The sequence below is a fragment of the Gossypium arboreum genome, chromosome 4 (genome assembly GCF_025698485.1).
Source record: "Gossypium arboreum isolate Shixiya-1 chromosome 4, ASM2569848v2, whole genome shotgun sequence".
Classification (NCBI taxonomy): Eukaryota; Viridiplantae; Streptophyta; class Magnoliopsida; order Malvales; family Malvaceae; genus Gossypium; species Gossypium arboreum.
In genome coordinates, this window is record NC_069073.1 from 117,283,254 (window position 1) to 117,309,977 (window position 26,724).

Genomic DNA, 26,724 nt, shown 5'->3' on the forward strand with positions numbered 1-26,724 from the left:
AACACTTCCCTCTAACCACCAGACCAGCAAGCCCATTCTGATATGGTTCTACCAATAATTAAACTTAAGCCTACTAGGCAAGGTTAAGGCTTTATTTAGTAAAATTCCAAAAATTTGCCAAATGCAATGCTTAAAGTTGGGACCTCTCATTCACACTTAGAAACACCTAACCAATGAAGCAGATACACACTTGTGCCAATTAATAGCAGAAGCAGAAACATAAAATTTAAGGCGTTATAGGAAATTTTAGAATTTAATAGAAGTATTATACATTAGTAATCATTAACCCGAGTCCTAAAAGGGATCAGGGTCTCTAACCTGTGACTCAGATAAGTCCCACTAGAAGATTGAATGTGAGACAAACCACGAGAAGACAAAAAAGCGAGCTTGCGGACCTAGCTTGCAAGGCAAAGCCAAGGACCCAGCTCACAAGGCAAGGCCGCAGATCCAACTTGCAAGAAACTAGAGAAGGCCTCAGTCTCAACTCGCATACACCTAATGAGCTTATAGAAAAGACCGCATGCTCCGCAGGTAATCCAAACACGTGTCCAGCAGGCACGAAGCCCATCCAGAATGTCAGTTTCAGGAACAGAAAAGGACCGCGTACTCCGTGGACATACCAAGCAGACCTGAAGTTCCCAGAGAATATCAGTACTAGAGGCAGGGGAGTCAAGAAAAAATAGTAAGGTTCTATTATGAGCTGTAATAACATCTGTAACAACATGTATAAATACGAGACACTCAAATCAATAACATACGAGAAAATATTACTCAACAAGAAGCTTGAGCATCAAGTATTAAAAAATCAATCGATCATATTAATTCTTGAATAGTCTACTTGCTTAGCACTAAAAAAAGATTGAATTCTTCACTTAACTCTTAGGTTCTTTCATCTCATTCTCTTATTTTGTATTTTTGACTAATTTTAATACTAAATTCTTCTTCCAATTGTTTTCTTGTCATTGGAATTTCGTGAATTTCATAGTACTTCAGCAAAAAAAAAAAAACAATTCTAAGAGTTTTTCCTCAATCTCTTTAAGTTGTTTGTTTGGGTTTCATTATTTGTCTAAATTCATCACTTTCGTTAGTCATTATTATTGCCTAAGAAAATCCAAGAAGCCTTGCTCACAAACCATTATTGAAAATTACTTGGCATATTTGGAACAACAAAAATCTTCAATCTTTCAAGGTTTGTCGTGGAGTGTCGATGAAATAATTAGGTGTTCTTATAGTTGGGCTCGGCAATGTAAGTCTACTTATAATGTAGATTCTAGGTTGGAGCTAATTACACAAGCATCTTCCTCCTCATCTGGTAATTGGATTCAGTTACACTTTAATGGAACAGTCAAGGTTGATTTAGGAGAGGACGTTGTAGGGGAGTGCTAAGGGATCACCACAGTGAATAGGTCATTGGATTTAACAGGAGGTTAGGTCTTTGTTCTATATTTAATGTTGAGCTTTGGGGTATCTTAGATAGTTTGACGGTACTACATAATAGGAACTAGGACAAAATATTGATTCAAACGGATAATATGGAGATTATTCAAGTAGCTTTCTCAAGGTCCTCTAATTCAACACTTGTCTGATGTATTCAGCAAATATTGTCGTTAATGATTCAATGGGAAATGGTATATACTCATTGAGAAGAGAACATAGAAATTGATCTCATTGCTAAAATAATTATTGTATTGTCTTTCTTTTTTTCACAAAAATTTTTTTTCAAGAGTTGCATCTTTGATCTTATTTCTTTTTTAATTCTTTTTTTTTTGTGAAATTCTTCTAACAATTTTGAAATTTCAATAATTTCATTAGAGATTTGAATAATTAATTAAAATTTTTAAAATTAAAATATTATTATTTTTAAACTTCGAACTAAAATTTCGTTAGATTTTATTAGCATTAGTCCCTAATAGCTTAAAAATTAAAACAGTTCAACTGATGACAAGGAACAATAGATAAATTCACCCTAATCGCTAGAATTCGAACTGTGTTGATACAATCTCCTTTCCAACTTGTAGCAACGCAGAACACCCAAAAAAATTTCAATTTGTAACTAAATTCAATTTTTTGTTTATATTTTTTGAAAGCGAATAGCGTGGCAGCAGAAATCTGTCGTGTTTTACATCCTATCAAACCAAAAGACAAAAACAGAAGAGGCTAGGTGAAAGCCCACGTGGTTGGAGGCAACGTGGAGATGTAGATGGACCCTAACTGCCCCCCATTGGTCTGAAATCTAGTCTCTCATATATATCCTCTCTAGATTTCACTAGACAACTAGGAAAAAACAGCAAAACATCAACTGCCCAAGATGGCTTCGACATCTGGGACTTTAATAAATGGGTTAGATTCTTCATTTCTGTGCGGAGGAATCAGGAGCCAGGCCCTTTGGGGAGCTAGTAGTATTGGACCGACAGTAGCCACTCCTACTGCAACTCGCAAGAGGAAGCTGATTGTTGTAGCGGCTGCACCACCTAAAAAGTCTTGGCTCCCTGCTGTTAAAGGTGGTGGCAACTTAGTTGACCCTGAGTGGCTCGATGGCTCGTATGTGTTGCTCCCTCTCATCTTTGCGTTCCCCTCTTAATTTGTTTTAGTAGTTCTATAGGAGTTCACTTTTTGAAATTTAATTCGTTTGATTAATTTATTACTCATGATAATTTTAATTCAGTTAATATAAGAGATTTTAAGAAAATTTCTATTATTTGATTAATTTGATTTGATTAAACAAAATTAATAAGTTTAATAGGATTAAAATTTGAATGTTATTTTGCTTATCTTTTACGATAATCTGATCAGATTAGCTGATTATTGAGAACAGATTACGATAGATTTGGAGAAAGGAATTGAATTAATTGATCTGTGAATTGGTATGGAGTAAAAAACCAATTGAACCAACAATTGATTTGGTTATCTATATTTTTTGTTTTTGTTTTTATTTTTTTATAATTTTTCTAATAAATTTTTTTATCTTACCAAACTAACCAGTTAAATCGAGAATGAATGTCCTGATCAACTCAACTACCGGTCTAATTTAGAAAACTTTATTTGTAAGCCTCGTCATAATAAATTTTTATATTTTATATTTAATTGTTTTAAACTTTAGTATGGTATTATTCAATATTTGAAAGTCTTTAATATCCAAAATTTTGAATTGAAGGATAATATGAATTTAAGTGCTTGAATAGACATTTTCTTAATTATTGTAATAACTGTATCAATTAAATTAAATCTCAATTTATTATTTTATTTTATTAAATGAAAATCGATAATTGAATTATTTTGATTTTATTAATTTTTTCATAATAATTTTTATTCGATTAATACTAATATAACTCCAGTGAATTCAATTACTGTAACTTACGTTGGACTATTAATGGAATCAATGGAATACCCCCTCAATAATTTGACTTTGATGTTAATTTTCAAACCACAGGCTTCCTGGGGACTATGGATTCGACCCACTAGGTCTAGGCAAGGACCCAACTTTCCTCAAATGGTACAGAGAAGCAGAGCTGATCCACGGACGCTGGGCCATGACCGCCGTGGTCGGCATCTTCATAGGCCAAGCCTGGAGTGGTGTACCATGGTTCGAGGCCGGAGCCGACCCCGGTGCAATAGCCCCATTCTCCTTCGGCTCACTCCTTGGCACCCAACTCCTCCTCATGGGTTGGGTGGAGAGCAAGCGATGGGTAGACTTTTTCAACCCAAAATCTCAATCCGTAGAATGGGCAACTCCATGGTCGAAAACAGCCGAGAACTGCTATGTTGGCAATGTTGATTTTCTACTTTGAAGCAGGTCAAGGAAAGACACCCCTCGGTGCTCTTGGGTTGTAAAGAAAGTTATATATAGCAAGTTAATGTAGATAATTAAGATGATACAGGAAAACAATGGCTTTAGTATACATGTTCAAAGGATACTGTTTAAGAATGTTTATATAGAATAATAAATAATAGCAAAATGAATTGACGTTAGAAGTGCAATTCACTGCCTATTTAATTTTCCCAATTTTCTTTAGTGGGTTTAGATGAAAAATTTTAAATTTTTTAGAATTCTAGCAATTTAGAATGATAGGATTTGAATTGTTTTGTTTAGATAAATAATTGTTTTAAGAAAAATTAGGTTATTAGAATTTTACAAATTAAAAATATTTATTTTAAAATAAATAATATAAAATTTCAATATTATTATTAATATCTTTTAAATGGATGTCCATCAATATTAAAATAAGTTTTGATGTACTTTAAATTTTAATAGTGATTAGAAAAGATCTCTACTTTATTTTTACTTCTTATGCCTACAAATAAAGTTTTTAGAGAAGCTTTGTAAATATTTCTATTGATCAATAAAATATGCTCTCTCTTTGGTTTCTCATGCTCTTTGTTCTTTACTCTCCAAATATGAATATGTAAAACTTCATAAATAGTTTTAATAAAATAACATTTAAAAATATATATATTATAATTAAATAAAAATAATTTTTAAAGTTTAAGTTTTTATCTTATAGTGAGATCATGTATCTTAAATTAAATAAAATTATGAGAAATTTTAAAAAATTCACATGGAATTTGAAAAATAAAATTGAGCTATTAAACTGCCCTCTTGAAATTACCCACAAATTTGAAAACAAATAAGCAATGTAGAAGGACGTGGGTTCGAGTGCATTGAAACGCATTATTCTCTTATTTTTGGGTCGGAAAGGGGCTATTGTAGTTCTAAGTATTATCTTAAAAGAGCATATATAATTAGAAACTGTAATGAAAAAATCATTCAAAAATTTATATTTTTTTAATGCCCGTTTTACTGCCCATGTTTAGTGTTCGTAGTTATCCCTCCTAATAAAATCGTTTTTAAAATTCGAACCCAGATCCATCCGTTGATAATACAATACAATAGTTAGCAATTACCGCTTTAAAAAAATAATATCAACAGTTCATGAGCATTGGATTCATCAAATCAAAATTAGATTATATTTGACTTAAATCCGTTGATAATTTGCATGTTTTTGTTTGTATATGAATCGAATTCATCAACGTAGACAAAATCCATAGATTTTCAAATCAAAACGTCAACAATTCCAGCAACCAGCAAATCATGCTTTACTTTAAAGAGTTTCACTCGATTCATATATTATATAATTAAGACAGTGACAACTTAACCAGAGACAAGACAAATCTTGCCCTAAATGATTGTGTTTTTTTTTTTAAACAAAGACTTAAACTTGTATACACTCAAGCACTTCCCTTTGATCAGCCAATTGTGTATATAGCATTATTCTTAATCTTCAATTTTCATTTTAATTAACTTTAGAACATACTTTGCGGATTTCACCAGCAGTTCCCGTTTTCACTCCAATGTTGCTCATCTTCACCATGGATTTACCAAATTCAACGTTGAAGGTCAATCCAAGCAACCCTCTAACGCCCAAGAAACGTTGCACAAACGTCTTGGTCGAATTGTCGGTCCATAATCTTTGATCGGATTCAAGTATTCCTTTGCCATCCCTTAAATTAGCGAAGAAAGAAGTGTCGAACTTGTTGGCGCTGCCGTTGTCGAGTCCAATTCGCCGTGACCCGTCACCGTTCTGAGGGCAAAGTGCTTGAAGCTGGGAAACAAATGCGGGATTCATCGAAGGATCAGCTCCAGTTGAAGTGAAGTTGTAAAGCCTGTAGCTGAAAAATTGGCAAGCAGCGGTGCCGATTGTGTGTCCTCCTGACAACAGATTAAATATTAGTAACCAAAATTGAGTATCTACGACAGCGTTCAATAAACCAAACTTTGTGTAATAAAATGTTTACCAACAAGGGTGACAAGATCTTGAGTGTTGAGACCCTTGTCTGCAAATTTTTTCTTTTGCACATCTACGGTATCACGGAAGCCCGGTAAATTGTTAGCATCAGATGATTGTGATACCGTTCCGTCTCGACGTCCGGTAGGCACTGCCCAACTCGCTCCACTGGTCTGCATATATGTTAACAATCATTTTTAATGACACATAGGACGAAGTCAGAAGTTTAACTTTTCGGGGTAAAAATATAAAATTTTAAATGGGTCAAAGTATATATAATTTTTTCTTTATATATACTTGTTAGTTTAGCGTTTAAAACTTTGAAGGGCGAAAGTGTATTTTTAACATTAAGTTAACTTATAAAAATTTCTAAGAGACTAAATTAATAATTTGTCATTTTGAGGGCAGCCCCTCCCTGCCCCCTTAGCACGGTCCTGATGACACAAACTGAAACGACAACATTCTCACCGACTATCCAAATGAATCATAAAATATATGTATATATATAATTACCAGAACTACGGAATCGCGAGCAGCAAGGGCTAGAATATCGGCACACGAAACAACTCCGGGACATACAGATTCAAGTTGAGTCTTGGCATCATCGATAACTTCGTATCCTCTCAACAATTGGTTCGGTGGTGCAGTTTTCTCGGCATTAGGCCCATCGATCAGTATGGAACCATCACATCCTTGTACAAAGCAATCATGGAAGTGCATGCGAAGCAACCCCGGAGCAATAGTTGGATCGGACTTGAAATGAGATTGGACTGTTGAGCTTACGATGGACTCGACTTTAGGGCATGAGGTCGAGTAGAACCCAACTCGAGTTCCTTGGCCTTCCACTAAGATGACAACTATGGGTAGCAATAGGGTAAGTAAGAAGACTCTTTGGTTGAAACAACTCATCTCCATTGGGTGTAAAGCAACAAAGAGATAGAAGCTAAAAGGGTTTGTGATTGTGGGTTTGGTAATTGAGAAGTTGTATTTATAGGCAAAGAAAGGTTGCATTTCAAGACCATTATTATCAACTTGCATGCATGGCTTTGTTTCTTACAAATGAGACAAAACACAAAAGTCGTCGTCAACGAAATACTGTGGTAGTGATTATCTTTTCCACCGATTTTGATGATTATATAATGATGATTAAACAAAGATACTTACTACCTTTTGACTATATCTCCAATTATGCTTTAGTAACGGACCTACTTTACAATATATAAGGTGAATGAATGAATCCATGGTATTAATTAAATGTTTAGTTATCGAAACTGAAGCACGACAACACTTTACGTAGAAAATCCACATCACCAAGCTGCTTTTGAGGTATCTTTCATGCTCAAGGCATGAAAACACTTTGACCTCGGTTCACACCGTGGTGAGGTATTGAGAATTATTGAGTAAAATGTTAAAAGTGTATGAGAAGAGATTCACCAAGGGTAAGGAAGGCTATTTATAAGCATGGATGGTTAATCTTTGGCTTAAGTCCCGACATTTATCTTTACTAGTCTTGTTTTGGTTGGTCTCTTATAGAATATGTTAACCTTTTATATACGTGACGATGAGATTGATGTAGACTTGATAAGATTCTACATAATTTTTGTGTGTTTCATATAAATGAGTGAGTTAACTCTTGTCCTCAGGAAAGATGAAGCTTTTGTGAAAAAAGAACATCATCATATGTATATATAAAGAAAATGACACGTTTTTTGTGATGGTTAATTAGAGTTAATTAGTGTAAAGGAGTGGTCCTGATGTTCTCTAGCTAGGTTTACGTGAAGTGGTTGTAAAGTAGAGTGCAATATTCAAATATCCAAAATGAGAGAAGAACAAGAGCATAGTGCGTAAAGAATAAAGATTTAATATTAAAATTAGTGGTTTAGTTATTGAAATTTGGTATAGTCTCATTTAGGGAGCTTTAATTTGTTGCATTCCAGGTCATTAATACTGCAAAAATTTATGTAGTTTGCGTGGGAATTTTTTCCTTTTCAATCATTTTTAAGATTAAACTTAAACTTGTAGTTTATTGATGGGATGTTATTGTTTTTGGAAATAATTTGGTTTATATTATCGTTTTGCTAAAGAAAAATATAATGGAGGTCGAGTTAGATTCTATTTTACCTCTCTATTAAAAAAATAGATAAATTAGCCTTCGTACATTAGATCAAAAAGTAAACTGGTCATTTTGTTAAAAATTTCATCTAATTCTATTGTTAATAACTAGTCCCTATATGTCAGTATGAGGTACACGTGGCATGTCATGTATAACTGTCTGGTTATCCCGTCAGTCATACTAGTTTTTGATATTGGAAATTGATAAAAAAATTTTAACGGGTGGCATGCCATGTTTTTTAACAGCATAATCAGTTTATCTTTTAATCTAACATACAAATGTTAATTTACTTAATTTTTTGGTTAATAGGACAAACTGCAGTTTTACTCCTAATAGAAAGACCTTCATAATATTTCTACATCTTTTTAAGAGAAATGAAAATTATTTTTAAGGTATAAATACAATTTTATATACAATCAATAAATTTATATAATTACTGATTCAGCTTCATCATTGTTATTGTAATAATCATGATTCAGGTCAACTGGCTAATTGAGACAAATTAAACAGGCAAAACGCCCGGCTTTCATTTTTTCGTAATGTAAATCCTTTTATCTAATCCAAATCTTTTATTCATTTAAAATTTTATATAATAAAATATAATAAAATATATTTTATTATGTATCCAATAATTATCCAACTGGAGCTGATTTTGACAACCGAGTTTTTATCGTTTGTGATAACGGACGTAATTAATAATTAATTAATTGGCATAGGCAAATTCTGACTTTTTTTTCATTGTAATATTATTATATATTATAATTTTGTAAAGATATAAATTATAAAAAATTATATTATATAATTAAATGGACAAAGTCCCAATAAATAATTAAATTTAGATTTAGACTTAATAAGATTTTATCTAAATTTGAAGGCTTTCGATATATTTTGAAAAGGTTTAGATAATTTTATGGCTCTGTTTGGTAATTTATTGATAGTTGATTATAGTAATCAATTTGATCAACCCGTTCCATTAATTGTTTATTTAAAATGATTTTTATTGATAAGTATTTATTTGTTTATAATATTTTAGTCTTTATTGAATGAAATTATTGAAATAAAACACTATTACTAAGGAATAAAATATCCATTATGAAAATTATTAAAATTTTAAATAAACAAAGTTCTTAAGTTTTTATTTATGCAAGTATTTATTATTTAAATAAATATCTATTATGGAAATTAATTAGTGAGTAATTTTTTAGTAAACATGGTCAGACATGTCATTCCACATATCTCATTCTTAATCACTATGAAAAATTTGTGCATCCATGCTTTTTGTTTTTGGAAGTTTTAGCTCAACACACTCTTGTAAATCTCCATCACCAAACACTACAATTAGAGGATTTGACTACTCAATCCTCAATTGATGCCTAAATCAACTAAAAAAGACTCAAAACTTTGTTTGTTAAACACCCCCGAAGTATATATGATAGTAAAAGAAATGTTCAAATATAAAATTATTAAATGTTAATAAAATAATATTTATTTCAAAAAAAATTTAAAATAAGGGTGATTGTATACACTAGGGGTCAAATCAGAAAAATTTTTTGGGGCCAAAATTAAATTATATATATTTTAAAGTTAAAATTTAATTTTACCATTTTAATAGTCTATATTTTTATATTTTTAAAGAACTAATTTAAAATTTTATAATTTGTAAAAGGTCACCAAAAGTTAAATTTCCCATTTTAAGGAGTGAGACTCCTACTAACCCCCTAGCATTACCGCTATTAAAAGTTTAGACAAAATTCACAACTCATATTTTGATTCTATCTGAATTTATAAATATAATTCAATTCATTAACACTTCTAATCGAATTTTAAATGCTAGGAAGATTATCATTTCTGGTATTAAATTGAAGTTTTATTCTAAGCTTATTAGAATATAATGAAATGCTATATTCATAAAACATGTATATATGTACGTGTATTAATCCAACAAAGCAAGGATAGATCTACGATGGCGAGTGCTTAGCTGTTCTTAAAATGAAAATTTTTCATTTAAATTTTTTATAATTTATAAAATTTTAAATTAATAATAATAAAATTATATTTTAATATATTAAAATAATAAAATTATATTTTAACATTTTAAATTTTATAAAAATATAAACTATTAAAATAATAAAATTATATTTTAATATAATAAAATATATAATTTAATTCCGTCCAGAAAATTTTGTAACTCCACAAACCAAGCACGAGTAAAATAATAAAACATTTTGAAATTAAATTTTCGATTCATACTAATCTCTTATAGAAAGAGCACGTGTATTAATATTTTGAAAAATTAATGAAAATGATTGGCTTCCCAAACATGAACACAGGCTTGTAGTGTTTTCTTTTGACTTGAAAAAAGTGAAAGAGTGACACCTAATTAGTACCTGTCTTTAGTCTTTAGTACAATGCACGTGTTTGAAAATTAAAGCAAAAAACAATAATTCCAGTTGTTTTTTCTAAGAAAAAAATTGCATTTTATTAAGTTGAATAATTCCCCGACCAACCTCTTTCAAAAAAGAAATAGAATACAAAAATTTCTAAAATAACCGTTTAAATTGAAGCACTCTCGACTTGAGACATTCAACTCGTTATGAACAAATGTGAAGTGAATTCGAACTAATTGTTTAATACAACGACCGATATTAATGAAGAGATTCCACAAAGATCACGACCTAGAATTCATTTTCAGCATCTACTCCAAAGCAACGCACGAACCAGATTCAATAATAAAAGGGACTTTCACATGCTATTACTTCTGCCATTTCCAATCCAACGGCATTAATCGGCCAACATCCCACCACATCCAGCTTCGTCCTCCTTAGCAACACCTACCACGTTGAACTCCTCCCACCTGTGGGAGGTGGAGTCCAATGAATAACTAAAGCATTGGCTTTACTTCTCGAAGGGCTGCATTTCGCAAGGCAAAACCACCATGAACCCTCCAGAAATTGAATGTCATCATGAATCGCCCTTGCCCACATCAGAGATTGCATTTTGGAATGAAACAACAACTTATCAAGTGACATCAATGTTTTGTTGAACATAACACTTTATCGTTTTAATTTATGAATTTTTAGATTTTAATTTTAAATCTCATCAAGTGTAATTTTAGTCTAATTTTATTCCGATGAATTACAAATTTGAATTCAGTTTGTGATTGTAATGATTGATATTGATATATACCTATGAAATATAATTGTAATATTTTGTAACTTTAAAAGATTTTATACCTAAATTTGAATTTTAGGATCTTATATGTATTTTGACAAGTTGGTGTACAATGCTACATAAACAAACTCGATTGTCTTTCTTTTCATCAATTTTAGATAAACTTTGTAATTTTGACATGAGATAAAGAAAAATAGGTCTTAAATTTTCAAGAAGTTTTGAATCAGGTTAGTTTTTTTAGTAAGTCCTCTATATTTTTATTATACCTAAAAATCATTTTATGTTGTGATTTGTTTTTAAATTAGTCCTTGTTTTATACAACAGGTTGAATTATGTAAGGGTTTATCTAGGTGTAAATTAGGTTAGCAGCTTATTTGAGAACGTATTAAAGATTCATGCAATTGGTTTTGATAAAAATTAAACATTAAGGATATTAAAATTTTGTATGATTTGAATCTCGCCACTTGTTGAAGAAATAAATTTAGTAATAAAATATAACTGGGGTTGCAATCAAGGGTGTACGAACCATGCCGCACAAGTAGAATTTATATAGAACTATACTTGTTCTATTTGACATTGATTAGAATAGGGTTTTTCAACCTTTAAATAATAGATGTAATTGAAACTCCTCTTATATCATTCAGTTTTCAAAATTAGTGACTTTCTCCTCCTTTGCCCATAGTTTTTTTCGTGAAAGGGTTTCCACATAAAATCCGCGTGTTTTATTTTTCCTTTTCTTATTGCTTTGCAATCATTCTATTGCTATTATTGACTTCTATTATAACAAAGGACATTTATCTTTATAGTAAAATTAGAAATTCTTATTTTTTCATTGATAACGTTCATAAATTTATTATTATTTTAAGGGGAAAAAAGAAGAAGAGTAAGGTACAACATAGAAATCCAACCAGATACATTTGCATTTAGTAATGTTGTCGTTTGAACCATAGTTTTGTTTACACATTATTAGTGATAGATCACGAAAAGTCACACTCTGAGGATGATAAAATCGGTTCAAATGCTCTCAGATTCTTACAAGATAAATGTGTTTAGGAGACGAAGCTTATGCTTCAAGAAATCTATTTGTTGGAAAAATTGTTGTCGAAACCATTTTTGTTTGAAAGGAAAAAAAACCGGGGATCGACTTTTAAAACCGAGTGTGGAGTCGCCACCAACCTTTTGTTTAGGTGTGATTGGATCACCTAATAAAACATTTAAAACCATTCTGGTCCACAAAATTTAAAAATGGGTTCGGGAGCCGGTTACGTATGAGGAAGGGCGAGCACCCTCATTACGCCCAAAAATTGATACCAAATTGATCCGATGCTATCCTTTTATCAAAGATTTTAAGAAAAAAGATCTTTCAAAGCATGATTCTTTACAATGTGTGAATAGTTCAAGTTAACTGTCAGAATTCTCTCGTTTCAAAGATATGCAGCATCATACCCAGCACGATTGGATACGATCCTTTATACCTTCAAGAATACGATCGATTTTTGACTTTCAAGAAACTCGTACACTAACATTATAGAAGGTTATCCAAATATTTAGTTCACCGAAAAAATCATACCCAGCACGATTGAGCACGATTTCTCGAATTCCCAAATATGGGATATTGCCTTATTTCATAATTTTTGAATACTAAGGAAAATTGAGAATTTGCTCAAACACTTTTATTTTTCTTGAAATATCAACGAAACAACTAATATCAACCAAAATATTGAAATTTGAATCACGATGCAACAAAAAAAAATCAAAGTTACAAACATGAATTACTATACGAAATATTATACAAGTAAACAAAAGAACAAATTGACATAATTTAAATAATAGTGCAAAAGGCTAATAATCAATATAAAACAATAATACATGAAATAACATGAAAACTAAAGCGACACATAGTACACAAAACAATTCGAAATAATTTGAAACTATTAACTATATGAAAACTTACAAAATGAATCAACACATGATTGGGTTTGAAAGGATGCACATATATAAAATAAAACTACGAACATGTGAATGAATATGAAAATAAATATTGTGAAAGAAGTAATTTGGAGCTAATAACATGCAAGAATATTTTAAAAACAAAACCTATATACTTTAAGGTGTTAATATACATACAATAATAAAAATCAATAAACAATATATAATGAAGATATAATACCATAACAAAGGATAAACAATATACATGAAAGATGAACAAACTAATATCCAATAAAACTATATGTATATGAAAGAATCTTAACTAACAAAGAAATAATAATATATATATTTTAAAGAATAAATTATGTATATAATAAATTTGAAAGGAAATACAAGTAGAAATTATATAAAATATCATAGACTTAAAATATAAATTATAAGATTAAATTAACTTTATATACGTAATATATTTTAACAACATAATTATATAAATAAATCTCTTTTAAAAAAAACTATTTATTCAAAATAACATGATCAAATATACACCAAGTATGTGAATAACAAACCAAAAATATATATAACAAAATATAGGAACAAGTTTAAAAGAAATCGTATGTATAAAATAATATAAAATTAATAATATACATGGAATAAAAACCTAGTACAAACAATGCATATATAAAAGGATAATAACATAGGAAAATATTTGGAACAAACAAAATATATATATATATATATAACACCCAAAATGGATTTAAATGAAACAAATAGTGTATATATATAGGTAAAATTGTAAAGAAAAATTATATGAACGTGTTCAAAAAAAGAATTCAAGTAAGTAATTTGACATAAAATGTATATATGTATATATAAATATCAATGTATGAGAATTAATATTGTATACATCTTTTAAATATAAATTTACATAAAGAAAATTTAAAATAACAATTTATATAGTAAAACAATTTAATAATATATAAATGAAAATTAACAACAAACTAAAACTAAAATGGAATTAAAAAAAGTTCAAAATAATATGTTAAAACAATAGATTTAAAATAATAATAATAATAATAATAATAATAATAATAATAATAATATAAATAACTAAATAAATAAATCCAAAGAATAAACCTGATTGAAATAAAATGAAATAAAAAATAAAATAAAAATTGGAAGAATAATTTTTAAATAGACAAATTATTAAAGCTAAGCTGAGGATTAAAATAATATGCGCCCAAATGATTGAGGACCAAAATAGAAAATACACCAAATATCAAAACATTGTGTTTAGGCACAGATTAAATTGCAATAACGCACAAATATCAGGGAAAATGTAAAAATAAATAAAACATAATTGAGGCCTAATTAGAGATCAGTGTAGGAGAGGAGGGACTATGTGCGCAAATACCCCTCAAAGACGTGAATCTGGTTGCATCTGGGTAGGGTCATCGTGTTTGTGCCTATATGGCACTGTTTTGTGCTCTTTATAAAGCAAAATTAAAAAACCTAAATCAGTCATCAGCCATTTAAAATCACAACTAAAACCTAGCCTCCATTTCCTCTTATTCGGCCGAATCTAAACCCCAGTCCCTTTGTTCTCCCTCAACTGTTCCCAAAATTCCATGATTCAAGCTCCAATCAACCTCCATGAACAGCGATCGGTTCATTCAAGCCTTGAAGGGTGTTTTTTAGCCTCAAGATCCCCTGAAACTTCGATTTCGACGAAGCAAAAGGGAACTCATGGCATCCTCGTAAGGTAAGACTTCGCTCTCTCCTTTTTTTATTTTCGAAATCAATGATGAAAGATAGAAGGAAATGAATCGCAAGAAAATTAAAAAGTATCAAGAAACTCGTATTGGAAATCACCTTTTTAATTTTTGATTGCTTTCTTTTTCAATATGCCTGCGTATTGCTGGGAAAAAGATCCCATTTACATTGTTTTCCTTCGGTTTTTATAGCTGAAAAAACAAAATAAATAAATAAATAAAAATACAAATTTCATCACTGTCATTTCCTGTTATTTGCTGTCCATTTGTGCTGCTGTTATTCTGTTTTACAGGTGTGCATGGCGTGGAGAGGAGGCTACGCACGCATGGAAGCTTCATCGCGTGTGAACGGTCGCTGGGGACTCTGCGAAAACTGCTGGCGTATGTTGCAGCACTAGGCAGTAGGTTAGGAATTGTTGTTTTGGGCCATGTATTTTGTTGGGTCTATTATTTTTGGTTGTTGGGCTATGGACATTGGACTTTATTATTTTGGTTTTGTTTTATTTTTTTTATTTAGTTTTTTTTGTTTTATTTTGGTGTAAGCCCGGCCACAAATTGGGTCTTACAATTGTAATTTATGGGAACTTTAAAGAATATTCTCAATAGGTAAAGGTAGAGAGTTGAATCATAAAATTATAGTTTCATATTCTACTCCATGAGACTTTTACAACAATATATCATATGCTCAAAAAGGTTGAGTGATGAATAAGAAATTGATGCTAAAAGCAAGCTACTTGGAAATATTTGTTGAGGAAAAGAAAAGTTTAGATCCCACATTGGTTAAATACCAAGTGTGAGATGTGTATATATATGATAACACACTTAAACAATGATTGAATGATTAAGTTTAGAATCTTACCTTGTACATAAGGATGCAAGTTTAAACTCATTTTTTATTTGATTCTAATCAAATTGATTTAATTATCCATTTAATTCAGATTTTTTCTCTTTATACATGGATATTTCCAAAATTCCTCCACTTTGAATTCCTAAAAAAGGTTAAGGCTTCTTCAGAATTTTTGCTCAATCTCACACCGAGATTATTTTCTCCCCAAAATTCTTTTCTTTTCCTCTCCATATTTTCCAATGTCCGGTGATAGAAAAAGGCATCGTTTGTTCGTTAATCACTGCAGAGGTGCTACTGCTTCAATCATCATGTTGTTGTATCTTGAGAGACATTCAACCAACATTTCTCCAAGTACCGTAGGAGCAGTTGAATTTGTCTTAAGGAAACTGTGTAAAATAGGCCTCAACATCTAGTAAAACTTGTTTTTTATTTTTGATTTCTACTTTTTGTTATGTTATTTATTACGTTTTTTTCATATCGATAATTCAAATATACATTATTCAATTTATTTTATTTTATATATATAAATAATTGTTTATTTATATTTATAAATTTTTGTTCGCTAATGTGTTTTTTCCAACACTATTAACACACAAAAAAAATTATAATAGAGTAAGGAAGAGCTTAAAGTAGCAAAAAAAGAGTAAAATGGACATGGAAAGAGCGGGGAAATACATGTGGTTATATGTCCCGTCACTCAATTTAAAAAAGTTACAAAATAGTCACGGGATTATTTGAAAGTTTTCATTCAAGTCATTGAATTATTCACAAGTTTTTATTTAAGTCGCTGAATTGCTAAATTTTTTTTAAGTCCAACTAGCAAACTCTAAGTGATGACTTGACGATCGATACAGTGGATTAGAACCCATTGACGAGTAAAAAAAACATATTTTATATCTAAGTCGATTTGACAGTCAGTGTAGGAGATCGGGAGAAAAAAAGTTACTTGGATTTTAGCTTGCAAATTTGTGACATCCACAGTTGTTTCATAAAAAAAAATTGAACTTTAGAAGAGAAAGGGAATGAGAACTTTCAAATATTTGTGCAGGTGGTACAAATAGAAAATGTCATACAATAGCGATCTTACCAACTCAATGATTTAAATGAAAACTTTCAAATAATTTAATAACCAATTTATAATATTTTAAAATTAAATGACCAAAATATAAATTTAGAATCTATTCTTAATAATATAAAATCAAATTGGATTTATACACATAATTTTATATAATTAATATTTTAATACGCAAAAATTCAAATCAATGGGATATAAATTTCTATGATTTATATAAATAAAATAAGAAACAAGACAACAAATTAATATATATATATATATATAAATCTGTTTAGATAATAAAGAACAACAAAAATCTTTTAAAATTATATTAAATTTGACAGATACATGATATCCATGTTAAGCTGTGATTGCCATGCAAAATCGATCGCAAATTGCATGTAAACGACGAAGGTGATTGGGTTGTTTTCAGTCGGTATTCTTTATTTATATTCACAATTATAGACTGATGTGATGTTTAATCAATAGAAAAGTTTATTAAAATTAAAACCCTAAATTTATGCTATAAAAATTATAAATTACAGTGAGTTTTTAAATTTTGTAAGTAAATTTGAGGGTGAAGTGAATATTTTTATTTACAAACGGTCAAGATAATATTTTAAAATTTTGGGATAAAGTTAAAAGTTTTGTATTAAAAATGTTTAAATTAAATTTTTAATTTTTAAAAGGGTTAAAATTGGTCAATTGAGTCTTAGCTTGATTGTCATGAGCATTGTTGTCAAAGTACGAGGACGTGAGTTCGAGTGGGTTGAAACGTATTATCCTTCTATTTATGGATAATTCTAGGCATTGTATAAAAAAAAACAGATATGATCAGAATCTATAATGAGATTGTTAAAAAAAGTACTTTAATTTAGTTATTTTAGTCCCTATGCTTTTAAATTTGAAAATTTTGGTATTCATTAAATGATAACTATAAAATTTATTAAATTAAATTTTGTTATTTCTAAAATTTAATGCGACAAACATATTATCATATGTGTGATGCTATGCCAGCTTATTATTTCTACATATTGCTAACTACAAATTAATTTAAGATTAATTATTGTCATTTGCGTCAAAATAAAATTTTCAAAATTTAAAAAGTATTAAGATTTAGAATGATCCAATTGGAGAATAAGAGCTAAATATACAACTGTACGCATAATATAAGATTAGTAATTGAAGTTAACCAAATGAAATTAATTGCTACTGTTTGAGTTAAGACTAAAAATTTAAAATTCGAAAAGTATAGAGACTAAAATTTATCAAATTAGTTAATAAGATAAAATAAAAATAAAAAGAGAAGGCTACCCTTTGTTCCATTTATTATAAAATTCAGTGACAACTTAAACAGATCAGTCAATTTTGTATATATATAATACCTTATATCTAAATAAGATTATTTTAATCTTGAAAATGGTGTAATTTTTATCAGCTAAGCTGGTAAAAACATACATACATACATACATAAGTGGTTCAGTACTCATTAACTTTAGAACAAACTTTGCGGATTTCTCCCATAGTTCCAGTCTTCACTTCAATGTTGCTCATCTTCACCATGGATTTCCCAAACTCAACGTTGAAGCTTAATCCAAGCGACCCTCTAACCTCCAAGAAACGTTGCACAAACGTCTTGGTCAAAACGTCAGTCCATAATCTTTGATCGGATTCAAGTATTCCCTTGCCCTCCCTCAACTTTGCAAAGAAAGAAGTGTCGAATCTGTCAGCGCTGCCAGTGTCGAGTGCGATCTGCCGTGACCCGTCACGGTTCTGAGGGCAAAGTGCTTGAAGGTGGGAAACGAATGCGGGATTTATCGAAGGATCGGCTCCTGTTGAAGTGAAGTTGTAAAGCCTGTAGCTGAAGACTTCGCAGGCAGTGGTACCGATTGTGTGTGCTCCTAATAACAGATTAACTATTAGTAACCAAAATTGAGTATCTACGGTAGCGTTGGGTAAATCGAACCTGATTGTAATAAAATGTTTACCAACAAGGGTGACAAGATCTCGAGTATTGAGACCCTTTGCTGCAAATTTTTGCTTTAGCACATCTACAGTATCCTGGAAGCCTGGCATATTGCCATCAGTATCAGATGCTTTTGAGACTGTTCCATCTCTACGCCCTGTAGGAACTGCCCAACTAGTTCCCTTAGTCTGTAAAAATGACACGAATTCAAACGACGACATTCTCACCGACTACCCAAAAGAATCGTAAAATATATATAATTACCAGAACTACGGAATCGCGAGCAGCAAGGGCGAGGATATCGGCGCACGAAACAACTCCGGGGCATTCACATTCGAGTTGAAACTTGGCATCATCGATGACTTTGTATCCTTTCAAGAACTGGCTTGCCGGTGCAGTTTTCTCAGCATTAGGCCCATCAATAAGGATGGAAGCATCGCATCCTCGTACGAAGCAGTCATGGAAGTGCATACGGAGCAATCCGGGAGCTATAGTCGGATCCAACTTGAAATGAGATTTGACGGTCGACTTCACGATGGACTCAGCTCGAGGACATGTGCTCGAGTAGAACCCGACTCGAGTGCTATGGCCTCTCACCGAGCTGGCAGCTATGGCTAGCAATAGGGTAAATAAGAAGACTGTTTGATTGAAACAATTGCCCTCCATTGTTGTAAATTAAGCAAAAGAAATAGAAGAATTAAGGGACAGTGTTCTAAACAAGGCTTGCGAATTGTGTTTGTGGATTGGCAATTGTGAAAGCAGTATTTATAGGCATAAGAAAAAGGCAAAACCATATACACATACATATATATATATCAACTTGCATGCATCATGCATGCTCTTTGTTTGATGCATGCTCCGTGTTTGATGCATGCTCCTTGTTTCTTACAATTAGAACAAAGTCATCGTCAACCAAATACTGTGCTACTAATTTTATTCATTAGTAAAGGCCTTGCTCTACAATATCTATACAACTATATATGAATGGAATATTAGATTTATAGTTATTTGGTATTAATTCACGGGTTATCGAAAATGAAGAAAAGGTTATCAAGGAACTTGTGCGAATTGAAGATGATAGGTTTAATATGAATCTTGGAGGATGTCCAGTACAGCTTTCTTTAGCGATTTGTCTTGGACTTTCATTGCTTAGGGTTAATACGAAGGTGTAGCTCAACTCAATAATTAAACTTAGGGTTAATAATATATATTAAAGGAAATAATATAATTTAACAATATAAAAATATAAAAAGCTCAATAAGACTCGCAAGTTCAAATCAAGTATTACAAAGTTCGAATTCGACTTGAATGATAGTTTAAGCTGCTTGAGCTCGAGCTTGGCTCGATAATTACCAAACCGAATTTAAACTTTTTCAAATCGCTTGTGAACACCAAATTCTCATTTACATCCCTAATCCTCATGTACTATCAATTTAAACTAGCTAAGAGGAACATTCAAATGTCCAAATTGAGACTAGAAAACAAATTCAAGTTAAGAAGGATTAATATACGATAGCATTGATATATAATTCTATGTCATATAAAAATTATATGTAATTTTATACATTATTGGTGAATTATCATTACAATAACGAGATAGGGAGAAGAGGGATAAAAAAGTTTAAATTTGTGTCGCCTAAATATTAGACAAAAATTTTAACCAGTGCTTTAACCAAGTTTCGACTATGATGTCATTTTATTAAAAATAAAATTAATTGGATTTAGTTTTATAATGCGACATCATTAGAAATAAAGCTAACTGAAATTAGTTTTTAATTACTATTTGTAACGGATTTGGAGTAAATATAGATATTAGTTCTCAAATATTCATTATCCGAATTCGCTTTATTTTTGTAAATAATAAAACTAATTCCGATAGTTAGATAACGTGCTTAATTGACATAGTTTTAGAATTTATTTTAATTAATTTTGATATGAATTTTGTTAATTTTATATTTTATTAGTCATTTTCCATGTAGATACGGTAATTGTCCATTAATGTGTGAGAAAACAAGTTGAAGTGTGGGTTGCATGGAACATTTGACAAAGATATTTGTTTAAAAGACGAATTAGAATTAAAGTATATTTATCAGTGGGAGTAAGAAAAACTTTCTTAAATTTCTTTATTTTATACTTTGAATTTATTTTTAGGGTTTGTTTTATTTAGCATTAAAATAAAGGGAGGCATGACTCGTGAGACTCCCATAATTTGAGGTTTAGGTTATTATTATTTTGATAAATATTTAAATTACATACAATTTTGATCTAACTTGTAATGTCATTCATGAACTTTGGTATTGTACGATTATATAAATAAAATTTTAATTTTATTTAATTTTTACAAATCACTAACAATATTGTTAAATTAGCATCGTTTTACGTTGATCTATTGCATACACAAACAATTATATTACTCAATATAAAAATAAATGTATATATTAATTTTCTTTAAATGTGTATAATTAAATTAAAATCAAAGTTTTATGTATATATATAAACCACAGTTCAATTTTCATTTATATAATTACACCAGATCAAAATTTATATATTAAATTACATATTGGACCAAAATTAATGTATAATTTTAGTATTTACCCTTTATTATTATTAATAACGCTTGAATTAGGAGGGGAGTCGCCCTGACCAATCGTCATTACTATTGTTTAGTTTTTTCTATTTTATTTTGATTAAAACTTTTCAATTATTTTGTTTTCTTGTGGTTTAAATTATGAGTAGTTAAAATTTTATTCTACCTTTTAAGTCGATATTTTATTTGGTATTTGAATTGTGAGGTTTTGAAATTGCATTTATACTCTCCACTTTGGTATTCGTTAATTTTTCTGATTTAAGAGATAGACTCAGTCATATTACAACTTTATTTTAGCATCAAATCAAAAAGGGGGACCTCAATTCAATGTTGGACAGCATACAATTAGTGAATCAATACGATTAGTAATTGTTGCATTCGGTCTACCAAAAAATAAATTGATGTGACCAATTAAGTAAGTTATTGGATCCGTCAGGGGAGTTAACGATTAAATTTAAACAACCCGTGCTGTTGTGGCCATTGATTTGAGCTATGTCTTTCTAGTTTGCAAGGCTACCAAGGAAATAAATTGTGGAAGCTAATTTTAAAGTTATTTTCTTGTTAAGAGTTAATTGCTGGATTATTCACTTGTTAAGGGTTAATTGACGGGATATTCCCACAATTAATTAACATATGGAATGCTGGTGATTTGAGGATGTTCCTCAATTATTATAATTGATTTATCAATTAGAAGAGAAAATCTATTGTTCAAGATCAGATCAAAGCTGGTGGCAAAATTGCGCCTGAAATTGGAGTTTCTGTCTTATTGATTTATTCAAATTTAATTTTGTGATGCTTGTTTTTGTTGCGTTTTATTTTTATTTAATTTCTATTATTTATTTTATCAGTGTTATATCAATTAAGTCTTTTTGTCAATTTAGGCTTTGAATATAATGTAAAAGCATATTTAAAACACATGGATAAAATTGTAAACATGTATGTACCCTATCACATGAACAACTTGAATTTGACATGTTAAATAAATAGAAGTAGTATGATCGATTAAATTTAGGAGAGTTATTTCTTTTTTAACATGTAAAATCCAAGTGTCTATTGTACGGATGCACATATGTTTACAATTTGATCCACATGTTTACATCAAATGTGAGCTTACGTGTAGCACTTAAGCTAATGACTTCATTAATGGAAGGATCAAATTGATATAATATTTAATACTTTGAGGACTCTATTAAAATATTTCAAAATCTAAAAATACATTTAGAATCTAAGCCATAGTATGAGGATAAGAGGAACCAAAGAAAATGATTGTAACCAAAGCCAAGAGCGAAACAAGAAATTGTTTTGGGGGCAGAAATGCATAAAACCTTTGGGAGTAAATGCAAGTTTATGATTATACTAATTTATAATTTCCTAAAAGTTAAAGAGATTAATAAATAAAATTCCATTTTTGGGGGCCAAGGCTACTGCCTTCACCCCTTATTGAAGCACTCTCCTCTAATGAATGGACTCTCTTTGGAATGATAGTCCATACAGTAGCGAAGGAGTTCTTGAATTATTAATTACATGTCCTCGTTGTTATATTGATAATTCCATAATAGTATTTTCTTTAGGAATGATAAATATTCCAAAAATGCAAAACATATAGAATTAAAATAATTTGTTGTTAAAGAAGAAATCTCATGTTTCCAAATTTGTTAATTAAAGTTATATAAAAAAGCAGTAAAAGAATAAGTACATAAAATGGGTTTTGATTGTATCGATAGATGATAATTTATGATGATGTGACATCTTTTATATAATGTTTGATAGTTAAATTAACGAAAAGAATTAATTGACATAATATTAATATTTTAAATTTTAATTAAAATATTTTAAAATTTAAATTATAGTTTGAATAACAATTAACAGACTTTTCCTATTAAAAGGACAACAACGTATAATTTAAAAAAATGTCATTCACAATATTTGGTTTTTTTGGTGTCAAAAATGGAAGTGATCAAAAAGTTGGATGATCAAAATAAAAGTGTAAATATAATATAGTGTGTATAGTTAACCGTCTTTAGAGATTTAACAGTTGAGTGACCAAAATGAAAGCGTCTTAAAAATTAAGTGATGAAATTACAAAGATTTCATTTTAAGTAATCAAAATAAAACCACTCTAAAAATTGAGTGACCAACTAGAAAATTTACCCATAAATTTAAGCCCCTCTTTTTTTTACATCCAAATCTTTTTCTTTTCTTTTCTTTTCTTTTTTTTTAACTAATACCATAAGAGAGTTAACCTATGTTGACAATGTCGAAAGTACAACTAAGCTTATCACTATCAAGAATCTCAATTAATTCTAAAAGAGCTGTTGCCGGAATTTGTACCCCTTCCAAATCAGTCGAAACCATTTTAGAAATTCGATCAACAGCATGATTAGCTTCTCTAATAATATAACGTAGCACCCAATAATCTTTATCTTGAAGTTATCTCTGAAGCATAAATTTAATTAATTCATTTATTAGTCAAAAAACAAAAATATTACGGAGAAAATAGATTAACCTTAAAATAACAATGATTAATTATTATTTATTTTAATTAATTTGGGTTGATTTTTTATTGGAATGTTAATTTGGGCCATAAAAATCTAAACAAACCGAATTGGAGAATTGGCCCATTTTCTTGTAACCTGATCATATATATTTTCCTATCAAATTCTCCATTATTTTCAATCTCCCATTTCTCTGCAATTTCACGTTTTGGAAGCAGCTGCACTGCAATGGCTGCACCCAGTTGCGGTAAGAGCTTTTTATTTATTTCTTTATCTCTGACCTACTGTTGCTTTATTTGATTTTATACTACATACGGAGTGTTTGCTTGTAAATAAGTATTGGGTCTTTAGAAATTTAGCTTTATTATGTAGTAGTAAACAGATGGGGTTTAGTCTTTTTACTCAGATTCTGAGAAATTTTGTTTAATAGCTTTCTTGAGGATCCTATGATTTAAGCACCGGAGATTCTTCATCTTTTGGGTACATTGATACAAGGTTAAAATATGGTATAGGTTCTGTACTTTTCATAGATTTGAAAATTAGTCCTTATACTTTCTTTTCAGATTCAAAATTTAGGTGCAATTGTTAACACTGTTATTTTGTTTGGTTAATGGTTGAACTTGAATTTTGAAATCTGAAAATTAGAAGGATTAAATTCTAAATTTATAAAGAGTACAGAGACCTGTGATAAATTATAACCCTGATACAAATTTCTATTGATGATGAGTATGTCTGTGTATACATATTGAGGTTTATTTTGTTGGTTGTTTTACATGAAATTACACTTCTGAAAATAATAGCAAAAACAACCCAAAACAAGTAACCATCTCATTTTACTGAAAGTTATTTCACTAGAAAAGTTTTGTTCAAATCCGCTCGTGTTTCGAACATTTTGTGTTAAAGAAAAACTGGTATTCAATTTTGTTTATGTTCAAACTCCTGTTGTTTAGTAGAATAACTCATGTTTGGAACAACTCGTGTTTAGAACACTCTTTGTCAAGGTGTTTAGAACACTCTTTGTCAAGACTATCTCCTTCACATTATGTGTCATTCACGTAACTTTCACGGAAAAGCACCACACCGAAAAATCTTCTATAGAAGACATTTATTGGTGCTTCCTCTCTTTATCAAAGAATCTTCTACATGGTACACGATAATGCATGATCAACTCCTAGTATAGGAGTACATTTGCTGTTTTATAATAACGTAGTTCTATTTCCTTGTGTGGATCATGCCTATATATTTGACTTTTAAAAGTTTTTCTATGTGTTTGGACCTTTTTAGACGGTCATATCTCTATAGTTATATCCATATATTTGTTAGACACGAATACTTCAAACAATATAAAAAGCTCAAACAACTTTCTTTAAGCACATTTGGGGCAAAAACAATGAAATTCAATGCCCCAATGTTGTTTAGGGTGGAAAAACCAAAACAGCTGACTAATTTATGAACCAATATGGTTAATTCTTTTGATGTTTTTGTTGCTTGTTATCTTTTTAGCCCCTGAAGCATAATAGCTAATAGAAAATGATATGTAACAGAGACAACTGGAAATGGGATACCAACAGGAGATAAACTCATATTGAGGGGCTTGAAATTTCATGGTTTCCATGGGGTAAAGTCTGAAGAAAAAAAACTGGGTCAGAAGTTCTTGGTTGATGTAGATGCCTGGATGGATCTTCGGAGTGCCGGTAGATCCGACCTTTTATCCGATACCATTAGCTACACTGATATTTACCGGTGAGTAACCGAAGATGTTTAAAAACATTGCATGAACCTTTTAGCTTATGTTTTAATTTGATAATTTGATTTTTGGCTACTTACATAATAGTATAGTGAAGGAAGTTGTGGAAGGGCAATCTCGTGATCTTTTGGAATCGGTGGCTCAAATGATTGCATCAAAAATCTTTACAAATCACTCTCAAATATGGGCTGTTAGAGTGAAAGTTGGTAAGCCTCATGTTGCTGTTCACGGTTCTCTTGACTACCTTGGCGTTGAGATTATAAGATATAGAAGCATTGATGCTTCTAATTGACCATCATATATGTATATATAGACACACATGCATGTATGTATGCTTGCACATATGTATGTATGAATGAGGGTATGTACGAATATATCGTCTTCATCGATGCCTGGTATGGTCTGGCCCGGCTCTCGGGTTTTTCGGTCACTAGATCTTGACAATTGGTGTATTTGTATATTTTTTTTATATTATAAAGTTTGATGTGCTAATAATTTTGTGTTGTGGATTTTTGCCATATTCTTGTCATTTTTTTCACGTCTTAATGGAACATGTTTGCCATCTCTATCAGTCACTCGCTAATAAACTTGATAATGAGCTGGATTGGTTTCAGGTCGATGTAAAATTCAGGCCCATTATCTAGCTCCAATTTATCATGGTTCAAAAAATGAGTTTAAATTTCTACTCACGCCTGGTTCAAACAAAAAATACTAAATCCGAACTTGACTCGATTTGCTTGTATTAAATTTTTTTAGATTATTTTTTATATAAAAATAAATTTTAAAAATATAATAAATTAAATACACTAAAAATATTAAAATAAATGTTTCTGAACAAATTTAAAATACTAAAATAATACTAAGATAGTTGCAACTTAATTTATAATAAAACAAGAGTTATACAATATTCAAACAATAACAATAAAATAATAACAATATAATAACGAGTGGTAGTAAAACAGCAGCAAAATGGTAGCAAAGCAGTTTATTTGGGCTAGGTTGGGTTAAGTTCGGGCAAAAAATTTTACACGAGGCTCAACTCGTTTAAAAAATGGGTCTTATTTTTTGTTTAAATCCATTTTTCGGACTTATATTTTTGTCTAAATTCTTACACATTTTGAGTTAACCTTCAAATTTGGATGAATGACTCAACCATTATGAGTTTTACTCACTAACCTTCCCACGAAAAAGATCTCAAGTGAACAAGGGTTAAGGGTTAAAAGTCAAGGATATATTTATCAAATGTGTCGTAAAGGAACCCAG

At 30.2% G+C, this 26,724-nt stretch overlaps 3 protein-coding genes, 1 long non-coding RNA gene and 1 pseudogene across 4 annotated transcripts; 3 read left to right on the forward strand and 2 right to left on the reverse strand.

Annotated features, from left to right (window-relative positions):
- Positions 1 to 2,246: 2,246 nt before the first annotated feature.
- Positions 2,247 to 3,978, forward strand: LOC108459077 (chlorophyll a-b binding protein CP24 10A, chloroplastic-like; annotated as a pseudogene).
- Positions 3,979 to 5,093: 1,115 nt separating this feature from the next.
- LOC108459751 (peroxidase N1-like) lies at positions 5,094 to 6,773 on the reverse strand. Its single transcript, XM_017759155.2, has 3 exons — positions 6,297 to 6,773; positions 5,794 to 5,956; positions 5,094 to 5,707 (listed from the first exon to the last, which is right to left on the reverse strand). Exons 1-3 carry the CDS (start codon positions 6,696 to 6,698, stop codon positions 5,292 to 5,294), a joined length of 981 nt encoding a protein of 326 aa, XP_017614644.1. The 5' UTR covers positions 6,699 to 6,773; the 3' UTR covers positions 5,094 to 5,291.
- Positions 6,774 to 14,471: 7,698 nt separating this feature from the next.
- LOC108459387 (uncharacterized) lies at positions 14,472 to 15,398 on the forward strand. The gene is made up of 2 exons (XR_001867351.2): positions 14,472 to 14,755; positions 15,059 to 15,398. It is a non-coding gene; the product is annotated as an uncharacterized LOC108459387 (long non-coding RNA).
- A 2,605-nt stretch (positions 15,399 to 18,003) lies between these two features.
- On the reverse strand, positions 18,004 to 19,366 carry LOC108459078 (peroxidase N1-like). Its single transcript, XM_017758442.2, has 3 exons — positions 18,897 to 19,366; positions 18,655 to 18,820; positions 18,004 to 18,567 (listed from the first exon to the last, which is right to left on the reverse strand). Exons 1-3 carry the CDS (start codon positions 19,296 to 19,298, stop codon positions 18,146 to 18,148), a joined length of 990 nt encoding a protein of 329 aa, XP_017613931.1. The 5' UTR covers positions 19,299 to 19,366; the 3' UTR covers positions 18,004 to 18,145.
- A 4,449-nt stretch (positions 19,367 to 23,815) lies between these two features.
- On the forward strand, positions 23,816 to 25,956 carry LOC108459509 (dihydroneopterin aldolase 2-like). The gene is made up of 3 exons (XM_017758894.2): positions 23,816 to 23,961; positions 25,259 to 25,457; positions 25,549 to 25,956. Exons 1-3 carry the CDS (start codon positions 23,943 to 23,945, stop codon positions 25,751 to 25,753), a joined length of 423 nt encoding a protein of 140 aa, XP_017614383.1. The 5' UTR covers positions 23,816 to 23,942; the 3' UTR covers positions 25,754 to 25,956.
- Positions 25,957 to 26,724: the final 768 nt, after the last annotated feature.